The sequence below is a fragment of the Balaenoptera acutorostrata genome, chromosome 2 (genome assembly GCF_949987535.1).
Source record: "Balaenoptera acutorostrata chromosome 2, mBalAcu1.1, whole genome shotgun sequence".
Lineage (NCBI taxonomy): Eukaryota > Metazoa > Chordata > Mammalia > Artiodactyla > Balaenopteridae > Balaenoptera > Balaenoptera acutorostrata.
Window position 1 is genome coordinate 172694093 of NC_080065.1, and position 25663 is coordinate 172719755.

Here is a 25663-nt window from a genome sequence, read left to right on the forward strand (position 1 = left end):
AAAAAGTCATTTTAATTTTTATTAAATATACTCTCTTGTCACAAATCTTTAAAATATATAAACATTATATATAAACAAAGTGTCTTCATGGCGTCAAAATGTAACTCCAAATCGGGCCAGGCAATCAGTGAGAGGGGTGACTGCCGAGGGTGCAGGTTCGGCTGTGTGCAGGGCTGGGGGGGTCGGGGGCGGTGCTGCCGAGGCTCGCTTGGCTGGGAGCCGCCTTGGGGAGGCACGCTGGGGCCGGCAACCCTGGGGGACCCTCCCCGCTCCTGCCCAGCCTGCAGCTCAGAGGAGGGTGCTGCCTAACCACCCATTTGGTCTCACCCGCCCGGGGTGGACCGCCAGTCCCTGCTGTTCTCGCCTGGGGGCCCTCACGTTCCCATCCTGTCTCCCTGTGAGGGACGCCCCTGCCTCTCCTGAGCACTGGGCAAGGCTGGGGGAGAAGGCGGGTCGGATGCTTACCCGACAGGACAGCCATCACAGGCTGCTTGGGCCCCCGGGAATGAGAGTCTGGGGACAAGACTGGGGCTGGCTGATGGAAACATGCAGGAAGGACAGAAAGAGGGGTCTTCACACCCACGGGACTAAGGCAAGAAAAACAGAAACAGGACAGAACGAAGGGAGGAAATGAAAATCACAACTGGAAATGCATGTGTGGCAGCTAAGATACCCTCTCAAACCCTTTCACACATCGTGGCTACTGAGCCCACTGTGAAAACCTACCCTCTGGTGGTCCTGGTCCTGGAACCAGATTGGACTGGTCAGGGTGTACTGTGTCTAGACCCAGGGCCAGCCAAATTGCAAAACAAAACCAAAAAAAATCAAACTCCAAATGTCATTAGGAAACAGGTGTTTCCAAGTCCCTGTGATTCCCGGTGGGCCCTGGGGGGCCTCTGTGAGACCAGCTCTCTGGGGTACCCTGACTCTTCCAAGCTTCCTGCCCCCAGGCCAGATGCTGTCTCGGGCTCTCACTTTGGGAGAATCAAGGAGGCCAGCTGCCTCCATGTACTCCATTCATGGGAAATCAGACAACCCCACGGGCCTTAAATTGTCCCATGTCCCAGCCAAGTAACTGCTCAGGTGGGGAGCCAGGGATGTGGCAGATGCCATGGGTCCCCCCACGAGCCCCCATGCCTATGGGCAGAGGGTCAGGGCCTGAGGCCCAGCCTCCATTAGTGCAGCCAGTGGGGCGGGAATGAGAGTTTCCTGGCAACCCAGGCAGATGCTTCAGGCTGGGGCTCAGACCCAAACCCATGGCAATTCCTCAAACCCTGTTGCCCGGAGGAGGCGTGACCCTCCTGAGAACATTACGAACTGGGGCGTGGGGGGCACAACAGAGGGGAAGACCCAATCCCAGGGGCCCGGGATAGAGTCTGGGATCGGGGTAACACTCTTAGGAGAAGGCTGTGCCCAAGCTGTAGTCTCTGGGGACAGACAAGGAGTCATGTTACCGGGGAAGTAGTGAAGGCAGGAAAGGCGGGGCAGGCAGGGTAGGGTGAGAGGCTGCATTTGTAGCCACAGCTGAGCAGGAGGCTGGTCTCACGGGGGACAGGGCAGGAGGCCAGGCCTCAGCCCCACACTCTCTGGGGCTCCCCCCGCCAGAGGACATAGACTCTGAATGAACATAGACTCGGAACAACAAGGGGCAGGCGGAGTCTGGCTCTGAGCCCAGGGGGGACCAGGTCACTAGAACCAGGAGCCTGTCCAAGGACACAGAGCGCACCAGGAAGCAGTGCCGGCCACTCGTCACTCAGGGCGTTCATGGTAATACCTCCCGGGGCAGCCCCAGCCCTACTGAGGCGGGAAGAGGACAGCACGGGAGCTCCGGTCCCCCCGGTCCCAACAATGCACTTCGAGGGCCACTGGCTTTCCCCTCAGACCTGTACGTACTGAGCCCAGGCCCCCCAGCTTGTTCCACAAGGTGCATCCGCGCACCTCCTGGGTGGAACCCAGCACGCCCTTGCTCGCTGGGCTCAGAAACAGAAGGGGTCAGCGGTCCACAGCGAACTGAAGCTCGAGAGCAGCCGACCCCACTGGCCCCTAGCTCTGCAAGTGCCGCAGCAGGATCTGCATGAGGTCAAAGGTGGTGAAGCTGATGCCCACAGCGATGGGACCCTTGAGCCAGTTCATGCTCAGGCCCTTGTAGAGGCCGTGCACCACGCCCTCCTCCCGCATGATGGTTTGCATCGTGCGCACGATGGAGGTGCGCTGGTGGCCCGTGACGCCGGCCGTCTGCATGCGCCGCCGCACCACGTCCAGCGGGTAGGAGGCCGACTGCCCGATGAGGCCCGCGCAGGCCCCGAAGATCATGCGCTCAAAGGGGTAGGGCTGCGGGCGGCCGCTGTACTCTGCAGGGGGAGGGGTAGGAGGGGCTGTGAGAGCGACGGGAGGGGGCACACTGGCACCCGCCCGTGCACCCCTGCGCCCCGCGCTCACATGCGCTGGCAGTGTCACAGCTGCATTTCAGGACCTGACCGGCTCTCCTGGGCCTTCCCACCCAGGCCATGGCTTCCCTACTTCCTCACCTACTGGTCCCTCGTTTTTAATCAAATTTGAGAGATAAAAGATTTTTACAAGACAGAAAAGCACAAAGAATCATATAACCAAGTCCTAAGACCAAGAACAAGCTCACACCCAGTCACTCTTGTTTCTCGTCTAGTAAAGAAAGAAAACATCACTCAGTGGGAAGCAGCCGCATAGCACAGGGAGATCAGCTTGGTGCTTTGTGTCCACCTAGAGGGGTGGGATAGGGAGGGTGGGAGGGAGACGCAAGAGGGAGGGGATATGGGGATATATGTATGCATATAGCTGATTCAGTTTGTTATACAGCAGAAACTAACTCACCATTGTAAAGCAATTATACTCCAATAAAGATGTTAAAAAAAAAAAAAACTGGAAAAAAAAAAAAAAAAGAAAACATCACTCATGTCCGGAACCCTCTCCACGGCCCAGCCTGCCTGACAGGCGCCCTCCCCTGGGTGCTGTGAAGACGAGTGGGCTGGAGGGAGGAAGGGGCAGCAAGGGATCAACAGGGGTTCTTTAAAAATGTGTTGTAAATTGGAAACTAGGAATTAAAAACAGGGAGATGCCCTATTCACTCAGCAGATTGGCAAAACATTAAGGAACCTGCCAGCAGCACCACTAGGGGTGAGAAGCGGGCAGGGCGCCACGGCAAGCGCAGTCACTGGAAGAGCAGAGGGGGGAGAGTAAAACCAAAAAAACGGGGTCTCACATCCACACAAGGAGAGGAGCTCTTGATGTCAGCTGATCACAGAAAACCCACAAATGGCCTCACGGCGCCCCAACGGGGGACCCCCCCGCCTCCACTGCTAAAAGGATGGGTCAGAGCTGCACTACCCGGAAGTGCAGGAGGTGACCGCTCACTCACTTCCCATGACCAGGAAACAGCACAAGGCTTGTTCCCGCTACACAAAAGCACAGGTAGAAGGGTTTCCAACGGAGGTGAGGGGTGGAGCCCCACCCCTAATAAGGAGGCTCAGGGGAGTGGGGCTGGGGGTTCTGGACAAGGGATCTCAGCTTTACCTGGACTGTTTTCCTTCTTTAACAAAAAACATCCTGGAGCAAATAAGGCAGTTTGTTAATGACTCATCGGACCGGGCGGTGGCAGGTATGGGTGGGGTTACAATGTTCTTTGTACTTTTCTAGTTTCTCAAAATTACCAAAACACACGAGGGCACTTCCCCTCCGTCTAGGTTTTACCCGTAGGCGTGTGTGCGCACCAGGGGCCTCCAGCCCTCTGGGTGACACTCTGGACTTCACAAGGTTGCTCTCAAAATGAGGCATTAAAGGTCAGGAGTCAGGCTTCCCCGGGGCTGGCTTGATATGTGTCTTCTCCTGATCCAGACCCTGGGCCCCCGGCCTGCCCCTCCCAGGGGAGTCCTAGTGCCCCCCTGCCTCCACCCGCCTCCAGCTCTGCGTGACCCGCAGAGGCGCTGCCCTGGCTCCACACTCCTGACCTCTGTGCAGGCTCTTGAGTGTCTCGTAGGTGAAGAAGCTCAGGCCAGCGTAGGGAATGACCCCCAGCACGGTGGGAATGAAGCCGTGGTAGAGCGTCTTCAGCCCCTCTTCTCGGGAGATGCGGATGAAGACGTGAAAGATGTTGCTATACCTGCAGGACAGAGGGTGGGGGGGAGAGGGGGGGAGGCCTCAATTCACTAATTCTCCCCTCTTCCCGCGTCAGCGGGGACAGGCCTGGATGCTGACGGACAGAACCTCACAGAAGTTCTGGCATTCGAGGGGGCCATGCACGCCCAAGGCCATACGCCACCTTCACCACTGGGATCACTCTGCCATGCTCAGCGCTTGGCTGTGTCTGACTCCACATGAACACTTCGGGTTTGATGGAAGCAGAAACTGATCCCCAAGCTAAGAGACCCGATTATGGCCTTTCCGGAACAGCTGCGGAGCCGCACACCTGGCCCGCCCTGCGGTACCCGTGGGGAGGTGTAGGTAGCAGAGCCTCAGCACAGCTGTCTGCAGCTGGATGTGGAGGCCCAGACCCAAACCCCAGGGACCCAGTGAAGGGAGCCCACCCGGGGACCCCACTAGACACAGAGCACCCGCTGCCAGTGAAAACGTCGCTGTGCGTGGTAGGACTCACATTTCCTTTGGGGTCACGGCCATCCGTGCCCTGACCAGGTCCAGGGGGTAGGTCAGCGAAGCGGCCGTCGTTCCGGCCAGTGCACCCGCGAGGAGGCGGGGCCAAGGGGGCAGGGCTCTGAAAGAGGGTGGGGAGAAGGTCAGATGTCAACGCCCCGGGCGCCCACAGGTCTGGGGGGGAGGGATGGAGGAACGGGCACCGGCTGCAAGGAAGCCAGCCGAGTTGAAGCGGGTGGAGCGGGGGAGAGTCTCTGGGTGGATGCCATATTGAAGTCCCCCTGGCTGCCTCGCCTTTCCCCCTCCTCGTACGAATGAATGAACAACGAGCATCTTCCCTACCCGCTCTGGGGCATAGGTAGGATCAGTGGCCGTCCTGGGACTTAGGTTCTGAGGGGAGACTGGATAAACAAGAGAAGTTCTGACATGGTGAGCAGGTGGGAGGCAGGAGAACAGGGTGATGTAATAGCGCTGAGAGGGGTTTTTTTCTATTGGGGGGGCGGGGGGGAGGGCTCACTCTCCGCGGAAGCCGTAGTAGCTGCCCAGTAGGCGCTTGTACTCCTCGTGCGCGCTGAACTGGATGGCGGCGTAGGGCACCACGCGCACCATGGTGGCCGAGTTTCCGCGCCACAGGCTGAGGAAGCCTTCGTTGAGGTAGGTGAAGTAGAGGACCCGGAAGGCCTCCTGGGGGGAGGGCAGGGGAAAGGGGCAATGTCAGTGCCCTCCGCCTCCGCCTGAGCAGTGCCTTTGCTGCCAGAGCGCTGGACCTCCCTGCCCACCTTATGTTGCCCAGCCATGCGCCTGGGGGAGCCATTGTCCCCCTCCCCCACATTCTCTGGGCTCTGCGCTAGGACCCCCGCACGCCCAGCCCCAGTCCTCCGGCCCTGGGAATTGGAAAGCGAGCCAGGGGGAACCAGGCTTGCAAAGCAGGCTTAGAGCCCCACAGAGGGTGTTTTGTTGGCGTCTGGTAGTCTAGCTTTTAAAAATATTCTCCTTTTCCTTTATTAAGAAGGTTAACACCTGCTCCGTGTTTAAAAATAAATCAAATACGACAACTGTGAGTTTAGACTGTCAAGTCCCCTCACTGCTACCCCAAGGATAGGGGGGTCTCCCGTCAATTCCCAGGGTGGGCTGTGTCCAGGCAGAGCTCAGGGTGCAGACGGGTGGCCTTGGCCCTGGTGCCTGGCAGGGGAGGGCTTGGTCAGCCGGTGGGCCTGGAGCTGGCCTGGGGCAGGGGTGGGGGAGAACCAATGGGGAAAAGCACCTTGAAAAACGTTTCCCCAACCTCTACCACCCTCCTCCTCTGGCGCTGCCAGCCCAGCAGGGCGGAGGTGAAGGTCCTAGAGCCGGGGGTCCTTGACCTAGTGGCTCACCTTGGCAGAAAATCTTTTTGAGGACACTGGAAAAAAACAAAACACAACAGAGAGTGTGAGATATGAAGGACGGGACCCCCCCGCCACCCCAGTCTGCATGACCCCCTCCGCAGGGGTCTGGTCTGAGCACGGGGAGTGAGAGCCTCCCCTGGGAATGCCCCCCCCCCCGCCACAAGGGCTGAGGTGGGGGCCTCCGCAGCAGAGTCAGCCTCCTCCCAGGAGCCTCCTTACCGCCCCCGCCCACGTCCAGGCCCCTCTGCACACCCGCTTCTCCCCAGGAAGGGGAGCCCAGCTGCCACCTGACCCCCAGGACAGTGAGGATCTCTGTAGGGGCCTGTGGGAGGACGCACCCCGCCGGGCTTGACACCCAGCAGTCCCCACCCCTGCTGGACCCCAGTTCCACCAGACCCCTTTGGGGGAGGCATCCCAGCCACCAGCCGTGCGGGGGTCAGCCGAGGGGCTCTGGCTCCTGCAGGACAAGGCCACGGGGGTGTCTGACATCTGCGGCCTGCCCTCTCTTCTCCACGGCCTGGCCCAGGCAGCCCTAACGCCCACTCTCCCGCCCTCCAGGGCTGCCTGGCTCACCCCCCCCCATCCCCCGCTTCCCAAGCGTCGGCTGCGTTCCCGTCTGCATGGACGTATGCACACCACCTGCCTTCGGAGTTACACCCAGCTCCCTGTGGGGCGCTACACTGAGCATTTGTTCCAGGAACAACACAGCTGCCTGGGCGGGCGTGTGTGTGTGTGTGCGTGTGTGTGTGTGGTGGTGGTGGTGGTGGTGGGGAAGGGACGTGTGCTCAGCTGCATGCCCGTCCTTTCCCACGTCAGCTTGCTCCTCCTCCCCCTCCTCCTCAGGGAGGAGGTTGATATCAACGCTCCTGTTATATGGATGAGGAAACTGAGGCCCAGAGAGGCTAAGGGACCAGCTTGAGCAAGTGCGAGGGGCCTGGCACGAGTCTGCAGTCCTCTCCTCCTAAAGAGCTGAGAGGGAGGGCGTCCCACATTGTGACCGTCCTCCTTCCCAGCACCCCTCACGCACTGGCCACCATCTGCAGGACAGAAGGGCCTCATCTTCAGGGGACCTTGTGCCTGCTCAACCCTAAGAAGGGAGGGAGATGGATTCTTGAACTGTGTCCTCCCCAGAGATATATCCACGTCCTCACCCCCCGCACCTGTGAACACGACCTTAACTGGAAACAGAGTCTTTGCAGATATAATTAAACTGAGGTCATACTAGAGGAGGGTGGGCCCTAATCCAGTGACATGGGTCCTTATAAGAGGAGAGGACCCAGACACAGAGGGGAAGGCAGAGACTGGGGGGAAGCGGCCACAGCCAAGGATGCCTGGAGCCACCAGAAGCTGGAAGAGGTAAGGAAACGTCCACCCTCAGGGCCCCAGCAGGAACCAATCCTAGAGACACCTTGAATTTGGACTTTTGGCCTCCAGAAAGTGGGAGAATAAATTCATGTTGTTCTAAGCTGCCTCGTTTGTGGTACTTTGTGACGCCAGTCCTAAACACTAACAGACTTTCTAAGTGGATTCTACAGAGGCATTTTAAAAACCACTTTGCAGAGCAGTCTGGGGGGCCGCGGAGGAGGAGGAGGATTGCTTGGCAGCTTCTCTATCACATGGGATAGATGGACAGGCAGCGTTTACCTTGGAAGATTATTTTGGTTCGGTCCAGGGGAGCTACCGCCGTTTTGGCAAGAGCGCCAGCCAGGGCCCCTGACAGGAGGGAGCTAAGAACTTGCCTGTGATCACTCTGCAAGAAAACACACGAACACGCGGTCTGTCATCAGGGAGAGGAGGTGGCTCTTCTGCTCGGGAAAGTTTCCTGAGCGTCTTCCTTCTCCCCCTGGTCCAGGGCTGACAGACACACAGTGGCCAGAGTGACACAGCCCTGCTAGGCCCTGAGCATGCCGGGCACGGGCTGAGCCATGGTGGGTCCAGCAGCCACAAAGCCTGGTGGAACACAGTGAAAACCTCCTGGGCCACAGGGACCAACCATGACTTGAGAGGTCATGCACTGGCTGGGCTGTCCCGTGAGGTTCCCAGTTCTCGGAGATGGCCTACGACGGGACGAACTCCAAACGTAAGCGTCCCCCCTGACCTGTCCTGCTTTCAAGCCTTGGTTCCACCCACCACCTGTATGTGAGGGATTCTCCCGTTGCAGTGTTTCAGGGTAAATGTTCCTGGTGGTCTGGGGGGTGGGTGGGGCGTATTAGGCAAGCAGACCCTGACTGTTCAGCGTGTCTCCTTTCCACAACTTTCTATCAGGACTTCAGGGGCTGGCTGGCATCTGTGGCTCTTCATCCAGCCAAGGCAAGGGCGATGGTGACAGATGTGGCTGACCAGCACTGTGCACTCCTGTGGCCAGCCCCAGAGCCAGTGCTTGCCCAAGTCTTCCTGCGGCTCCCCGAGCCCCGGCTCCAACGGCCCTCCTTCCCTAGAGGCCCAGGGAGCCCTGAGTTGTCACACAGGAAGCCACCTGCTCATCGGGTTGGAGTCTCCATCCCCTCTGCTGACTCAGCCACAGAATTTTCTGGAAGTGCTCTTCTGGACATGCCCCACATGTCCTCAGTCTGCAGCGCGCAAGGATGGTGAGGAGCAGGTAGCTCAGTGACCCTGGGAATCTGTGAAGTCCACTCGGAGCAGGCGCCCTCAGGGGCCTGGAGACACATGGAGCGGGGCAGGGGTATGTACAAGCCTTCACCACTCCCCGCACGGGGCTGCCAGGCCACGGGGGGAGCCAGACATGAACTAACTCTTCAGACAAATGTGTGAAGAATCACCAATCTGGGACGGGCTATGAGGAGGGGGCTCGGGGCTCCAGGAGAATGCGGGGTGAGGGGTAAGGGACCGAGGTTGAAGGATGAGGTACACCTAACTGCAGGGCGTGTGTGTGTGTGTGTGCGTGCACGTGTGACACTCTTAGAGGGGGATGAACGCAACACTCAGAGGCCCCAGTGAGAAGGAGTGGGGGGCCCTGGGGGACCACGAGGAGGGCAGGGTGGCTGACACAGGGGAAGGGAGGGGCACAGGGAAGAGAGAAGAGACGAAAGGTGGGTGGCTGGACCCCACAGAGTGTGAGGGCCTGACGAAGAGGCTGGTCTTTGCCTAAAGAGAAATGGAGAAGTGTGGAAGGTGAACAGGCTATTTTAACTGGAACCAGAGAAGACGCAGCTCCTGTGAAACCCAGGATGGAGATGGCAGAGGCTGGGACGAGGGGAGGCTGCGAGGGGGGTGGGATGAAGGGGCATGTGGGGGGTACAACTGGTAGCCTGGGTGCCAGTGGGCATGGTGGAGTCCAGGGCTACGCCCCAAGTTTGCTCAGCTCAGCGGGTGGCTCAGAGGGAAGGGCTGGGTCTGTCCACACTCCTGGCCTGAGTCTGGGCTCAGCGCTCCCTTCACCAGCCCAGCCGACCTCTCGCTAAAAGAACAGAATCCCGTAGCAGTGTTTTCTCCTCTCAGTTTCTGAGGCCGAGCTTCACCATGGGGTTCCCTCTTCTTGCTTCACAGAGGCCTGTCACTGGGGACCCCTGCCTTTTCTGGGTCACACAGCAAGGCTCTCATCCTTTGGTCCCATTGGCGTTGAGGGGTGTGGACATCTGATGCCAGAAGGCTCAGTGGTGTTCCTGGCACCAGCTCCGAGGCCCTCTGCCTCAGTTTCCTCTCTGTGAGTGAATGTGGTGACAGCTGACCTCGAGCCACCGTGAGCAGAGGGAATGCCCTACGGGGAGTCCCTGTGCTCTGTGGGCACCAGAAGTGGAGCCGATGTGTCCCTTCACCTCCTTCACCAGGTTACTTCCTGTGCAACCTGTGGTTCTTACAATCACAAAGCCAGCTCTGCACATGGGGAACACACATCCTTAAACCCTAACTCTCAATGTGGCGCTCCAGGGACATGCCGTGAGCCCACTTCACACGCTTAGTGGAGGAGGCTGCTGCTGCCTTCGGCAGACGCTCCCACTGACTTTTTTTTTTTTCTTTAAAAGAGGCATCGGGGCAGCACATAGCTTATTTATTTATTTATTTATGGCTGCGTTGGGTCTTCACTGCTGTGCGTGGGCTTTCTCTAGTTGATGAGAGCGGAGGCTACTTTTCATTGTGGTGTGCGTGCTTCTCACTATGGTGGCTTCTCTTGTTGTGGAGCACGGGCCCTAGAGCGCGCAGGCTTCAGTAGTTGCGGCACGTGGGCTCAGTAGTTGTGGCTCGCGGGCTCTAGAGCACAGGCTCAGTAGTTGTGGCGCACGGGCTTAATTGCTCCGCGGCATGTGGGATCTTCCTGGACCAGGGCTCAAACCCGTGTCCCCTGCACTGGCAGGCGGATTCTTAACCACTGTGCCACCAGGGAAGCCCCCCACCCCCACTGACTCTTAAATGACCACAGCTGGCTTATTCTTTAAAGAGCTTGGTTGGTATAGGCATCACTGAATGGTCAAAGTCTCCATACCCATCATACGGAGAGATCCTGCAAATGAGAAAGGAGGCAGGCAGCCTGACGGAGAGGAAACAGGCGATCCACAGATGGGATCCACACCAGCGGTGAACATCACAAGAAGATGCCCGGCTCCTTAACCAAAGAAATGGGACTTTGCAGAGTGAGCTCCCTGCACTGGGCTGGCCAAGCAGGCCAAGACTGACGTGGGTTGTGTCAGCCAGCGCAGAGGTAAACCGGCGCTGTGTGTGTCCCAGTGCACGCCAAGCACAGGGGCCTTTGCTGGGCATGTCCGCTTGGCGGGATCCATCGGGCCCGTGGAGGGAAAGCCACGTCTCCCTCACACTCTGCCGCGAAGTTCACTAAACTGTGAGGGATGGGTGCCTGCTCTGGGGTTTGCCCCCCGCCGCCCCCAGCATGGTGACGGTGGCCCCGAGAATCAGTCCTCCTGCCCGCCTGGCATTCCACAGGGAGACTTGGAATTTGGGGAAAGGTCAGGAGGGCCAGAGGATGATGCTGCTTCAGGCTTTGAGCCCATGGACTTTGAGAACTGCCTGCGGGTGTCTGAGCCAGCCTGGCAGTGAAGGTGGGTTAGTCCATGTTCTAGGTTCAGCTGGGAGAACGTCTACCAGCTTCTATGGTGAACAAGCACAGGGTTGATCCAATTTCTTTTCTTTTCTCGTTTTCTTAAATATTTACTTATTTATTTATTTGGTCACGCCAGGTCTTAGTTGCAGCGGGTAGGCTCCCGCAGGTGCAGCTCACGGGCTCCTTAGTTGCAGCACATGGGCTGCTTAGTTGTGGCATGTGAACTCTTAGTTGCAGCATGCATGTGGGACCTAGTTCCCTGAACAGGGATCGAACCTGGGTCCCCTGCATTGGGAGCGCACGGAGTCTTAACCACCGCGCCACCAGGGAAGTCCCTGATCCAATTTCTTTATGAGGGAATAAGGCTTTTGTCTTCAGTTGAAGGGCGTAATCAGAGATGAATTTCAGAGCTGAGGGTAAACTCCTCCCTGGAGCGAGGAGTTCCCCTGCAGCCCACCCCACCTTTGGCTAATTCTCCTGTGTTGGCAAATCTGAGTGAGAAAAGGGGCTCAAGGACACCTTCGACATCCCAGCCAAATTTGGGCGAGGTTTTGGCTTCTTGCCAAGCGGTAGGGTAGCTGGATCCACAGCACAAATGGAGCTATAAAAATGGAATAGGAGGCGGCCTGCATCACCCCCTCACCCCCCCGGCCTCGCCCTCAGCGTGTTAGGGGGTTATTTGTAATGGGGTTCGAGTACAGAAGAGGGACTGGGTGAGAATGTCCAATGGGGGGGGGCAGGATACTTGCCTTTGAAGACACATGAGCGGGCAGGACGGGCTCGGCATCCTCACGCAAACGCACCACGCCTTCCTTCACACCATTACCCATTCCAGGCCTGCTCAGGACGGCGGGAGACTCAGTCCTGAGGAGCAAGAAGGGACGAGGTGAGAATCTGGCCTCCTCCACCAGCCTGGGGCCTCTGATTCATCCTCAAGTGGCCCGATGCCAGCACTGCCCCAGTGGCACGCTTCTCCTAACCTGGCTTCTGTCTCTCTGCAGGATGAAGACACCCGAACCTGCATCTGGATGCCACAGTCCCCTGACCTGATTGCTTAATCATTCACAAAAGCTCTTCTCATCAGCTCTTTTATTTCATCCTCACAAATGGGCCTCTGAGTCCTGTTTTTTTAACCTAGTACCAACCGCCAAGATTGGCTCAGAGAGGTTAAGCTGACATCTAGGTCACACAGCAGGAGGCAGGGGCGTGGCAGGATGTAGGGTGTGGAGGAGGCTGGAGGGCTCCACCTGCCCTGGAGCCCAATGCCCTCTGGGCTTATGCCAGCTTGGACCTGAGACTCCGTCCACAGAAATACTTTTCGAAAATTAATCTTTGTCCTACTGTGTGGCTGCCTGCCCTTTGCGGACAAGTTATAGTAAAGTGTCCTAATACTTGAGGATTCCTCCCTGGAAACCTGTGAGCAGATAAGTTAGGGGGTCCCCGGAGAAAGAGAATCAGGAATGGCTCTCTTGACATAAGAGAAGCCATTTTGGCCTAAGCCATTTTGTGAGCTAAGCCTGGCAGCAATGCCTGCCCTTGAACAGGTCTCGGTAATTAATGATCTAAAGCGAACAAAGGAATGCAGGAACAGAGAAAAGGCAGTCAGACAGTAGTGCAGTGATAAAGAGGAGTCCTAGTTCCTCCTCAAGGATAGACATAATAATAAATATATCTTTGAGTTCTTTGGGAACTAAGGCCCCCACCCAGGTGGAGGGTGGAATGATGTTGACCCTCTTGACTTCAATCAACTAAAGCTTGGACTCTGTGGACCTTTGCCCCAATTCTATGCTGAATTCTCCTCTGTTCAAGCCCTTTCATGAATATGCATGTACCCTGAGCTTAAAACTTCCCCAATTTTTTTTTTTTTTTTTAATAAATTTATTTATTTATTTATTTATTTATGGCTGTGTTGGGTCTTCGTTTCTGTGCGAGGGCTTTTCTCTAGTTGCGGCAAGCGGGGGCCACTCTTCATCGCGGTGCGCGGGCCTCTCACTATCGCGGCCTCTCTTGTTGCGGAGCACAGGCTCCAGACGCGCAGGCTCAGTAATTGTGGCTCACGGGCCCAGTTGCTCCGCGGCATGTGGGATCTTCCCAGACCAGGGCTCGAACCCGCGTCCCCTGCATTGGCAGGCGGATTCCCAACCACTGTGCCACCAGGGAAGCCCCCCAATTTTTTTTTAAATTAATTAATTTATTTATTTATGGCTGTGTTGGGTCTTCATTTCTGTGCGAGGGTTTTCTCTAGTTGCGGCAAGCGGGGGCCACTCTTCATCGCGGTGCGCGGGCCTCTCACTGTCGCGGCCTCCCTTGTTGCGGAGCACAGGCTCCAGACGCGCAGGCTCAGTAATTGTGGCTCACGGGCCCAGTTGCTCCGCGGCATGTGGGATCTTCCCAGACCAGGGCTCGAACCCGTGTCCCCTGCATTGGCAGGCAGATTCTCAACCACTGCGCCACCAGGGAAGCCCAAAACTTCCCCAATTTTGCTGTTCGGGGAGACACTGCTTTGGGAAAGGTCCCCGGTGTTCCCCTTACTTGCTGAAAGTCATAATAAATCCTTCCTTCTCCCCTCCCCATCTTTGGCTTGGTTGTGTCTATTGGCTTGACACCCACCAAGACGTGAACCCAGTTTTCGGATAACAAACCTACCTTTAACCTCCTAGTGCAGGAGCACTCAGAGCTCAGCCAACCACAGGGAGGGGACCAGGAGGAAAAAAGGATGAAGGACTGGCGTCGTGGAGATGCCACTGGGCACCGGTATGCTTGGAGGTATCCCTTGCTTTAAAATCACCCAGTGAATCAATATGCTTTCCTGTAAAATGATGCAAATGAGGCAGATGCCCCCCTGAGCCAGCTCTGGAAGCCCCTCCTGCCCTCCAGGTCCTCCCAGGCACCCGCTGGTACGGAACATCCTAGGAAGCTCAAGCAGGATTCTGTTCCAAGTGGCCTCTGCCGCTGTTTCCTACCTAAAATGGTCCCTGGCTCGGGGATGAACAGCCGCTTCTAAGACGGGGCCAGAAACTCAACGATGAGCCTGGACCACCCCGAGGTGCCAGGCAGGAACCAAAGTCAAGGGGACTGTGAAAATGGGACACAAAGGCAAATCAAAGAGCTCCTAGTGGCCAAAGTAGGAACACTGTGAGCAAAAAAATCAATAAAGCAGTGTTGTGTGGTTTTTTTTTTTTTTTTGGCTGCACCAAGGCATGAGGGATCTCAGTGCCCCAACCAGGGATCGAACCCGTGCCCCCTGCAGTGGAAGCACGGAGTCTTAACCACTGGACCACCAGGGAAGTCCCAGAAGTGTTGGATTGTAACCCAAAGGGTAAAATAAATAGCCAAGAGTCCACATGGATATAAATAAATGATTGAATAAATAAATAAATGGGGGAGAAGAGACAAATCTCCCAGGCAGAAGAATCCTAAATAAGTTACGCAGATGCTCAGTGCTGGAGGAAGGGAAGCGTCAGCACGACCCCTTAGGTGTGGGCCACGTGGCAACTTCCTTCCAAAGGGCACAGCACAGAAAGGGGGGAAGGGAGTAACTTTACAGTGAGGACACCTGACAGACACCACCTCAGCCACGTGATCAAGGTCAACACCGCAGTGATAAGTCACACTGACGGCACGTGCCCTGGACACATGTGTGATGAGAAAGGCACTTCCCCTCTGAGGTCCTCCTCTCCAAAGCCCAGTCCAACCATGAGAAAAACACCAGACAAATCCCAACCAAGGGCCAAGGGCCATAGGACACCTGACCAGTTCTCATCAAAACCGTCAAGGTTGTCGAAACCAAGAAAGTCTGAGAAACTATCTTAGCCCAGAGGAGCCTAAAGAGATGTGACGACTAAAGGTAACGTGAGGATGCTGGGACAGAAAAAGCACATTAGGGAAACACTAAGGAAATGTGAATAAACAATGGACTTCAGTTAATAATAATGTATCAGTATTTGTACATCAGTTGTGACAAATGTACCATACCAAAGGAAGATGTTATTAACATGGGAAATGGGGTGTGTGCGGTGGAGGGGAACTCTGTATTACTTTTGCAATTTTTCTATAAACCTAAAACTGCTCACAGACAAACAAACAAAGAGAAACTAGGCCTTAGGGATCTTTTCCAGCCAGTGGCTGGGGTATCAGTCTGTGGAGGACACTGTGACTCTAGCACCCTCCATGCGTCCAGCTGCCGCTCAGTGTCACCCCCAACATGATGGACCCCGGGGGACTGTCCTCACACCTGGGCACCCGGATGCAGATGGTGCAGCCTTTCTTTGTTTCTTCTCGCTGCGCTTCGCAGCATGTGGGATCTTAGTTCCCCGACCAGGGATCGAACCCGTGCCCCCTGTGCCCCCTGCAGTGGAAGTGCGGAGTCCTAACCACTGGACCGCCAGGGAATTCCCGGTGCGGCCTTTGTTAGGTCTGGGTAGGCGTGGTGAATGTGGACTCTGTTCTGCAAAACTGCCCTCCTGAGAAAGGATCCAGCCCTTTAGTCCCAGCCTCATACAGTCTAGAGTCTGAGCACTCGCCTCCCTCCCTCCCTCTGACTCCTGCTCCAAGCTCCCCAGGAGGAAACTGTTTCCCCAGGCAGGCGGTACAGGCTCAGGCCCAGGCTGCTCGTGTTGCCCTCTGAACCATTCTTCAACCCCTGGCCCGGGCCCAGGGCCTGCCCTGGGAGCTCTGCAGACGGCTCAGACAGGGCCTCAGTGTGGTGGACGCAAACAGAAACAAAGGCACCACACAAATCAGTGCAGACCTACAAGAGCGTGTCACTGCAGGTGACGGAGCGCCAAGGCTGAGTCACGGGAAAGCACCTGCAGGGAGCTGAACGGTGGCGCCCCCCCCCCCAAGACATGTCTCCCTGGAATCTGTGAATGTGGCATTATTTGAAAAAAGCGTTCACAGATATAATTAAGGTAAAGATCTGGAGATCCTTACCCTGGATGAGGGTAGGTCCTAACAACAATGACAAGTGATCTGATAAGAGACAGAAAAACAGACACAGGCAGGGAGGCCGTGTTTAGACAGAGGCAGAAATTGGAATGATACACACAAGCCACAAGCCAAGGAACACATGGAGCATAAAAGCTGGAAGAGACAAGGAAGAATCTTCCCCTAGAGCCTTAGGAGTGGCTCTACAGGAGGATTAATTTGGGATTTCTGACCTCCAGAACTATGAGAGAATAAACTTCTGTTGTCTTAAGACAGTTTGTGGTGATTTGTTACAGCGGCCAAAGGAAACTAAGATCCTTTTTGGCGGAGAAGCTGGGGTGCCTCAGGCCCCCCAACCCCAAGCAGAAGGGGCAGCCAGAGTCTGCAAGCTGCTTCCGCCAGGGCCCGGTGCCGCCAGGAAGCTCCCCAGGATTGCAGGGCGGAGAGAAGGAGATTCCTGTCCTGGGGCAGTGGCCGGTTGGGGGGTGGGGGGGGAGGTCTCAAGCTTTTGCCTCTTAGGCCAAAGGCTATTTTCCTAGGAAGTAAAGAGCTCTTTGCCCTTTCATAAACAAAAACAAAAAAACTCAAGACAAAGGCAAAGAAACAGCCGGGTCACTGGGAAGGAAAAAAAAAACCTTAAAAACATGACAGGTATCAGACTGCACTCATAATGAGAAAAGTGGGTTTAACCTTTGGTGGGGGGCTGTTGGCATGTGTGGGGACAGTAATGCAACTGGTAGATGAGACTGAGGCAGGTTGCGGGGAGCATCTCTCTGCAGGTGATTTGGCAGACGCCTTGGAATGTGTGCTGTGCCCCCAGACAGGTGAGCATGAAGCCTCGTGGGCCAGTAAGGCCACAGCCAGGTGCTGGTCCCAGTGAAGGTATGAAGGTCTGGATGGGAAGCTATGGGGGAGCGAGGAGAGGGGGACAGGGAGAATGTGTGACCTAAGCCCTCACAGGGGGGACGCCACCCAGCCTGTCACTAATGAGTGAACCTACCTGAACCCAGGTGGGAGGCTGTCCAGATGCAAAGACTGGAAGCAGACCAGGTGTTTATAGAGTGCTGTCAGCAGTGATGGGGGGCTTCCCTGGTGGCTCAGTGGTTAAGAATTTGCCTGCCAATGCAGGGGACACGGGTTCGAGCCCTGGTCCAGGAAGATCCCACAGGCCGCAGAGCAACTAAGCCCGTGCACCACAACTACTGAGCCTGCGCTCTAGAGCCCGTGAGTCACAACTACTGAGCCCGTGAGCCACAACTACTGAGCCCGTGAGCCACAACTACTGAGCCCGCATGCCGCAACTACTGAAGCCCACGTGCCTAGAGCCCATGCTCCGCAACAAGAGAAGCCACCGCAATGAGAAGCCCGCGCACCGCAACGAAGAGTAGCTCTTGTTCGCCACAACTAGAGAAAGCCCGCACACAGCAACGAAGACCCAACACAGCCAAAAATAAAAAATAAATAAAAATTAATTAATTAATTAAAAAAAAAAACAGTGATGGGGACTCGCCATACAGGGGAGGAGACAAGGGCATGGAGGGAGCCTGACTGTGGATGTACATACGTTCCAGCAGCTGGCATTTTGCCTCCCCCCACTCACCTCTTCAAGAATAACAGAGGACACAACCCACGTGTGGCTGACCCAACCCCCGCTGTGCCCTTCCCAGGTCAGAGCCCCTCCCCCTGCACTCAGGCACCCCCGCCATGCCCCCTATTGGCTTCCTTCCCCCAAACTGCCACAAGGTTCTGAATTTACCCCCCAACCTGCCCCGAGAGGCCTCCCTCACTGAACTGGGGTTCCCAATGCCCACACAGAATCCATACTCAGGACAGTTGCCAGGCTCCCTCTGCCACCAGCGTGGGGTCACCGTGCCTGGGACTTCTCCGCGCCCAGCCCCCCAGGTCGGGCCCCCTTATCTGTGCCCAAGAACATGGGCTCTTTTGGGTGTTGTCTGGAGTCCATCATTGGTCAGATGGTGACCAACAGCCCACGTGGCTGAGGGTGAGGCCCAGAGTATATGGCGGGTGGCCTCAGCTGGCGCTCGAAACTCCGAGGCCGGAGCCCCCTCCCTCCCGACTTCCTCCAGCCCCTGCGGCCCCTGCTGCCTCCCTCTCTCCAGGGCAAGAGGCCTGGGCTCTGCACCAAGGCAGGCAACTGGGCCAGATGGTTTCTTCACATTCTTTTGTTTCTATTGTACCTCGTCCCTTCTGTTGTTGCCAGTAATAGCGAATTTCTTTTTTTGTTTAATTATTTTTATTTATTTATTATTATTTTTTGGCTGCGTTGGGTCTTCGTTGCGGCGTGGGCTTTCTCTAGTTGAGGCGAGAGGGGGCTGCTTTTCTCTGCGGTGCGCAGGCTTCTCATTGTGGTGGCTTCTCTTGTTGCAAAGCACGGGCTCTAGGCGTGTGAGCTTCAGTAGTTGTGGCACGAGGGCTCAGTAGTTGTGGCTTGCGGGCTCTAGCGCACAGGCTCAGTAGTTGTGGTGCACGGGCTTAGTTGCTCCGCGGCATGTGGAATCTTCCTGGACCAGGGCTCGAACCTGTGTCCCCTGCATTGGCAGGCGGATTCTTAACCACTGCGCCACCGGGGAAGTCCCTCTTCTTCTGTTTTTGTTTTTTTACCCCGCTCTGCACAGCATGCGATGCAGGATCTTAGTTCCCCAACCAGGGATCGAACCCGTGCCCCCTGCAGTGGAAGCGTGGAGTCTTAACCACTGGACCACAAGGGAAGTCCCTGGCACATTTCATCTTATAAGTTGCAAAACCACTGACAAGGTAGGTCTCCCATTCTGGTCTTCATCTCACAGTCGGGAAGGCACAGGCGGTCAGAGGTTCTAAGCTTGGGTCTACTATCTTGGCTTGCCCACAGCGGCCCGGCCTCGATGTGAGGCCCTCTTCCACATCTCTCACCAGCACCACGGACCAGGTCCTTCAACCCAATCCCCTCTCAGGACCCTCTCGTGTTCCCCAGCCCCTCGGCCTTCTCTTGGGTCCCACAAAATCCAGGCTTGTTAGTTGCCTCTGCTCATAATGCTTCGTCACCTAGCTAACTCCTTGCTGGCTTTCAGGTCTCCGGAAGCCTTCCCGGCCCCCTGAATCAGCACCCCCAGCCTCTGCTCAGGACCAATCAATTACAGCGCCCCAATCACTTGGGGAAGGTCTGAGCCACATCCATGTTCCGTACCCTTCTGAGCCAGTGTTTCTGCCTCCTCCACACCTGTCCCTGACCCTGGCACACAGATATTTACAGATTGTAGAAAAATAGTATTGTTAAGGCTTCAAGTTTGTCCCACTCCAGGAGGCCGTGCTGGTGTTGGCATTCCAGGATGCCGTATAAAACGTCCGTGTCTTACAGTGGCTGGAAGCACGGTGCTATGGGTGAGTTGTTTGAAGGAGGACAGGGATCTGGATTCAGGACAATCTAGGTCTGTCCTAGCTTCCCCATGTTCTCCCTATGTATCTTCGGGCAAAGGTCCCCTGAAGCCTCGGTCACCTTTCTGTAAAACTGGGATGATCTAGGACCAAGCTCACAGCCTGGTAAGCATGTGCCAAAGGGTGGCAGAGAGCAAAATGAAGACATAATGTTCACTTGTCTGGGTGCTTGCTAGCTCGGAGCAGATGCCCCCATCTTCCAGCAGGAAGGCAGGTGAGTGAGGGAGCCCACAGGGGCTGCGCATATGGGCCATCTGGAGGGGCTGAGAAGTGTGCCCCGACCCTGCTGGCCTTGTCTTGTCTGAAATAGCAGAGGCTGCTGGGCAAGCACCTTCTTCAATAATGCCCTGACAAGAATGCTGGCTTCACAGCTGTAGGGGTTACATGAGGTCTTCCGAAGTTCATGTCCACCCAGGACCTCAGGAAGTGACTTTATTTGGAATAGGGTCTTTCAGGTATAATTAGTTAAGGATATCAGGATGAGATCACCTTGGGGACTTCCCTAGATCCCACATGCCGCAACTAAAAGACCCTGCATGCCACAGCTAAAAGATCCTGCATGCCGCAACAAAGATCCCATGTGCTGCAACTAAGACCCTGTGCAGCCAAAATAAATAAATAAATAAATAAATAGATAGATAAAAAGATGAGATCATCTTGGATTTGGTGGACCCTAAATCCAATGATGGGTGTCCTTATAAGAGGTCACACACACACACACACACACACACACGCACACACACACACACCCAGGGAAGAAGGCCATGTGAAGATGGAGGTGGAGATTAGGGTGATGGGGCCAACAAGCCAAGGAACTCAAGGACTGCCTCTGGCAGCCACCAGAGACGGGGAAAGATTCTCCTTCAGGAGCCCCAGTAGGAACCAACCCTGCTGTCTTAGTCAGTTCTGGCTGCTGTGACAAAACACCACAGGCTGGGTGGCTTATAAGCAATAGAAATATATTTCTCACGGTTCCAGAGGCTGGGAAGTCTAAGGTCAAGGTGCCAGCAGCTTTGGTGTCTGTTCAGAATGCTCTTCCTGATTCACAGATGGTGGCCTCTCTGTGTCCTCACATAGCACAAGGAGCAAGGGGGTTCTCTTGGGCCTCCTTTATAAAGCCATTAATCCCATTCATGAGGGCTCCACCCTCATAACCAAATCATCTCCCAAAACCCCACCTCCTAATACCATCACACTGGGGATTAAGTTTCAACATATGAATTTTAGGGGAGACACAAGCATTCAGTCTATAGCACCAGCCAACACCTTGATTTTGGACTTCTGAACTCCACAACAGGGACAGAATAAACTTCTGTTGTTTTAAGCCACCCAGCTTGGGGTTATTTGTTATGGAAGCCCCAGGAAACTAATACAGCAAGAGTCTGAGACCAAGCCCCCCAAGTGTGTACTGTCCCTCGGCTAGTGACCTGCCCATGACCCCGAGGTCACTGCACCTCTCTCTGGACCTCACAGGTTGCCCAGCTGGCAGAACTTCAACAGAAAACCTGGCTTCTCCTGATCTCTGTTGAGACCCTGGAACCCAAGCACTCAGCTGCAGCAAAAGGTATTCAGTGAAGAAAACAAATGTTGACAAGCATATTTTAAAAATAGCACAGGTATTACTCAGCCATAAAAAGAAACGAAATTGAGTTATTTGTAGTGAGGCGGATGGACCTAGAGTCTGTCATACAGAGTGAAGTAAGTCAGAAAGAGAAAAACAAATACAGTATGCTAACACATATATATGGAATCTAAGAAAAAAAAAAAAAAGGTCATGAAGAACCTAGTGGCAAGACGGGAATAAAGACACAGACCTACTAGAGAATGGACTTGAGGATATGGGGAGGGGGAAGGGTAAGCTGGGAAAAAGTGAGAGAGTGGCATGGACATATATACACTACCAAACGTAAAATAGATAGCTAGTGGGAAGCAACCACATAGCACAGGGAGATCAGCTCGGTGCTTTGTGACCACCTAGAGGGGTGGGATAGGGAGGGTGGGAGGGAGGGAGATGCAAGAGGGAAGAGATATGGGAACATATGTGTATGCATAACTGATTCACTTTGTTATAAAGCAGAAACTAACACACCATTGTAAAGCAATTATACTCCAATAAAGATGTTAAAAAAAAAAAATAGCACAGGGACCAGGGAGGGGCCACTGGGGGAACATTCTACTTCTTAAACTGGGTGGTGGTTTCGTTATTTTTTCTACCGTCTTTCTTTTCATGCACACATTACATACTTTTATTATTAAGAAGTATTTCACACTTAAAATAAAAAATACAATGCATTTTTAAAAGAGCTGGCTTGCAAAACCCAAACAAGCTAATAGCTCTGATCATCTCAATATTCCTCTAATGTCTAATTGCCAAAATAGAAGAAGAGAACAAAAAAACAGGATGACACATGGGAAAAGGCCTGCCCTCAGTCTGATGACGCCCTCCACCTGGCAACAATAGTGGGAAATCACCAACAACTCAAGAAAATCTCAAGACAACTTCTCAAATAGATATAACATCTGACTTGTCTCAATCTCATGTGACACCTTCATTCTTTTGCCGGATCCCGATGCTTAAAAAAAAAAAAAAAAAAAAAAAGAGCAACAGCCAATATCTCAGACCTCCCCTCCTGGGACTCCAGGCAACGCCTGCATCTCCTTCTCTAGAAGGACCGCCTCCCCTCCACCCCAACCCCCAAGGTTTCCTTCAGAGCTCTGCAGAGAAGGGACTCAAATATTTCTTGGACTGAACTTTAGACTCTGGAAGAGAAACAGAAATCTAATGTTTAATCACCACCCCCATGGGCCAGAACACCTCAGAGACAAGATAGGAAGACTGGAGAGACCAGAACACTTGATAATAACCGTCCTGGCCGCTGGGGGAGGAAACAGGCATTCCAACTTCACAGCTGAGAGAATACTGATGACAGCACAGCCTCCACGGAGGAACATTAACCATTTAAATGGACATGCCCTTTGGCCTGGCCACTCCTAGGAAGTTGCTGCAGTTGGATGTTAAACTCCATGAAGACAGAGAGGTTTCCACGCATCTGTGCACTGCTGGAGCCCCACACACCTTTACTACATATTTGGTCATGCAAAATTATATCTGTTCATTGCAGTTGGATTTGTAATAGCAAAATACCAGCAACAACTTCAACAGCCATCAGTAAGGGACTCGTTATAAAATCACTCACCCTTTTCATAAAATTTGATACAAATTTACCAGTGGTTTTAAAGGGGTGGTGAGGGGGGATATGCACATCTTCCCCACAGCCATAGACTATCTCTGGAAGGGAACATTATCATACATGAGAAACTATTAACAATGAGGGCCTCCAGAGGGGGATGGGGAACCAGCATGGGGAGACCTGCCTGTTTTTTACTGTTACGCCCTTTTGTACTGTTTGATTTTATTTATTTATTTTTTTACCATGTACATCAATGACCTTGTCAAGGTTTATTCATATATTCGCACGTGTGTGTGTGTGTGTGTATATATATATAATATATGCATGTACATACATATATATAAAATGTGTGCATGTGTATATATGTACATCTATATATATGCATATACATACACATACATACACACACATTTTAAATGACTCCTCTTGAATTTGGACAGAAAACCCCAATGGCTTCAGTTTCCACTGAAGCCGATGGTGACAAGACCCTCCAGAACATTCCAGCACCATCTTTGCAGGGAGAGACAGGAGAGGGATAAGAAGTACTATGCAAGCGTTACAGGAAATGGCATGTTATTGCTTTTTTAACAGTAAAGCCACCAGCCTCTTTCCACACCGCACACTTGCAAATCACCCTCCAGGGAACTTGAAAAGTTCCAGAAAAATCTTTATCCCCAGCACCATGCCAGGCTCCAGTTTTGCAGTTTGTGTCTAAGCGGCTGAAACATTAGCTCTCTCACTCTGAAGAGTGTTGCCTTACTCTCTCGGTTTATCAGCTTTAAGGCCTCAGGAGCTCTCCCAGGTCAGTGAGGGGCCTCAGTCTGTAAGAGCTGGGCCAGAGGGTGGAAGCCCAGCAAACCCCACCACCACCCCAGGAGACCCTACCAGCTGGGCCGGCGGCACCCTAGGTGTTGAAGCCCAGCTGCAACAGGGCCCCTGTCTCCACCAGCCCCAGGGCTCTGAGACACGTGTTCAGAAAGCAACCAGGGGAGCCCCTTCCAGCTCAGGCTTTCCAGACCCAGTCAAAGACAGGACTCCTGAGGAACAGCTGCAGGGAGGGTGGGGCTCCCCTCCTCCCCTTCTCCCCTCCTCCCCTTCTCCCCTCCCCTCCCATGCCAACCCCTAAGAGATAAACACAACAGATGGGCAAAAGTGGGGAAGGTCCGCAGAGAAGGGTCAGCAGCAATGCTCAGGAAGGGGTGAGCAATGCCACCCCAATTCAAATCGCTTTAGGTTTGTTGCTGGTAAAATGGAGATAATTCCGGTTTTGTCTGGCCCATGGGATTATTCTAAGCCCGGAAATCACTTTACAGACCGTCATAAGTGAAAAGATAACATCTGGGTGGGCTTTTCTTTGGGGGGGTGGGTGGAGGTTGCAGTGATCCTGAGATAGCAAAGGCTTGGGTGAATGTTGGAAAACCTGGATTACGGAGGGGGCACAAACACAGGTGCATGTGGACGAAAGTATGGGTGGGTGCACAGACTGGGGGTGTTCGAGTCAGAGGGGGCTGTCAGGGGTACTGGGAAGGCGTGTGCATGTGTGGAGGGAGTACCTGAGGGCACTGACCCAGATTACTTAAGGTGGGGGGGCAGTGAGAGGGGCCCAGACTTGGTTGTGAGAAAAGCTAGCGAGGGGATAGGAACAAGCACAGATGTGAGTGGGGGGCGGTGAGTTTGGGGTCACAGGCTCAGGTGTTGGGTGTGGAGGTGCAGGCCCAGGTGTGGTGGCGCGGGGGCCGGGGGTGGGGTGTGTGTGTGAGGACGCCCTGTGGTGTGGGGCTGTCATTGAGGGAAAGTCTCAAGCGACGTGTCGGTGGGTGTTCATGAGCGGGGGCGCGGTGTCAGGTGTGTGAGGGGGAATATAAGTGCGGGCACAGAGTCAGGTGCTTGTAGGGGTGCAGCGTCAACTGTGCGGGGCGCCTGGGGGCGCGGCCCCAGGGGTGCGGGGGGTGTCGGCGAGGCGGACAGTCTCAGGTGTATGAGGGGAGATGTCAGTGAGAAGGTATGTGGTGTCAGGTATGTGTGGGCTGACGGAGAGAGGCTCCGATCCGGCTGTGGGAGCCCCAAGGGGGCACCAGACTAGCGGTGTTGGGGGCGGGGGGGGGTAGGCTTTAACCTCTCCCAGTCCCCGCGATGCTGCTGTCACGCCCCGCCTCGTCCGCCCCCGCCCCGGGCCCATGACAGCAATGGGCCTCGCCCTAGGTCGGCCCGAGGGGCGCGGGCCCCCTCGACGCCTGCGCCGCCCCGCGCCCCGCGTGCCCCCTCACCGACTGGGACGTGTCGCTGAAGCCGCTGCCGCCGCCACCTCCAGCCGCCACAGCCCCGCCTCGCGCACCCTCCGCGCGCGCCGCGGGAGGGGTCCACGCCGTACTGCGATTGGCTGCGTGCTGGCCAACCATCTCTGGAGACAGCTGAGATTGGTAGACATGAAGCGGACGGGCAGCTCCTGAAGCCAATCACTGAGGAGTAGAGGCGGGGCTATCGGGAGACCCAGTGGGTTCCCAGGGTGGTCCTGCTGGGCGCGAGGTGCTGGGAGGCTAGGGCCTAGAGGAGGGCGAAGATTAGAGCTTTGGAAGAAGACGGGCATCCCTGGTGACCAATCGCTGCGGAGTAAGGGCGGGGCTCCGAAGAAGCTGGCGCTACTGGCGCAAGAAGAACGGAGGGCGTAGCCCGGAGAGCGACGGAGATTGGCTGCGAAGCTAAAGACGGGCAGGGCCGGCGGCCAATCGTAGGGGCCGTGTGCCCTGGACAAGACTTGGAGCAAACGAGGTGCAGAGTTCGGCCCTGAGCGCGGTGCCCGGAGGTGGCCTCGGGGGTCACGCGCAGGGTCCCCTGAGGCTGTGGCGAAGTCAGACCCTCGGGCCACGCAGCGCAGAAGCAGGACCTCCAACTTGGGCCCTGAGCTTGGCCATCACGGCTGAAGGACTCGTGGATAATTCTTCATCTCCTCACTACCCGCTGTTCCCCTGCAAATGATACGGAGAGGGCAGAGACTCGCTGGAGGTCACTCAGCTGCAGCTCCGGGTAGTGCGAACACGTGGAAATAGGTGGAGTCCTACTCACGCACTTCGTGATTTTCTGGAAATGTTTGACTT

General features: G+C 55.2%; 1 protein-coding gene across 3 annotated transcripts; it reads right to left on the bottom strand.

The window, feature by feature from the left end:
* On the bottom strand, positions 1-24987 carry SLC25A42 (solute carrier family 25 member 42). Of its 3 annotated transcripts, XM_057541519.1 has the most exons (10): positions 24836-24864; positions 13983-14094; positions 13666-13828; positions 11769-11883; positions 7650-7755; positions 5994-6019; positions 5138-5304; positions 4625-4741; positions 3981-4132; positions 1-2351 (listed from the first exon to the last, which is right to left on the bottom strand). In XM_057541519.1, exons 4-10 carry the CDS (start codon positions 11847-11849, stop codon positions 2044-2046), a joined length of 957 nt encoding a protein of 318 aa, XP_057397502.1. In that variant the 5' UTR covers positions 11850-11883; positions 13666-13828; positions 13983-14094; positions 24836-24864; the 3' UTR covers positions 1-2043. The 3 variants fall into 3 exon arrangements, with proteins under 3 accessions (XP_057397502.1, XP_057397503.1, XP_007195498.2); XM_057541520.1 differs by lacking the exon at positions 13983-14094 and having other exon boundaries at positions 24836-24900; XM_007195436.3 differs by lacking the exons at positions 13666-13828; positions 13983-14094 and having other exon boundaries at positions 24836-24987.
* Between the last annotated feature and the right edge of the window lie 676 nt (positions 24988-25663).

Excerpts from the sequence above, each read along its gene's own strand:
- SLC25A42 (XM_007195436.3), bottom strand. The coding sequence starts at position 11,849 with ATGGGTAATGGTGTGAAGGAAGGCGTGGTGCGTTTGCGTGAGGATGCC. Across the intron at positions 5,305-5,993 it reads CAAAAAGATTTTCTGCCAAG|GAGGCCTTCCGGGTCCTCTA; the intron begins GTGAGCCACTAG and ends CCCTCCCCCCAG. Across the intron at positions 4,742-5,137 it reads TACTACGGCTTCCGCGGAGA|AGCCCTGCCCCCTTGGCCCC; the intron begins GTGAGCCCTCCC and ends ACCCTCTTTCAG.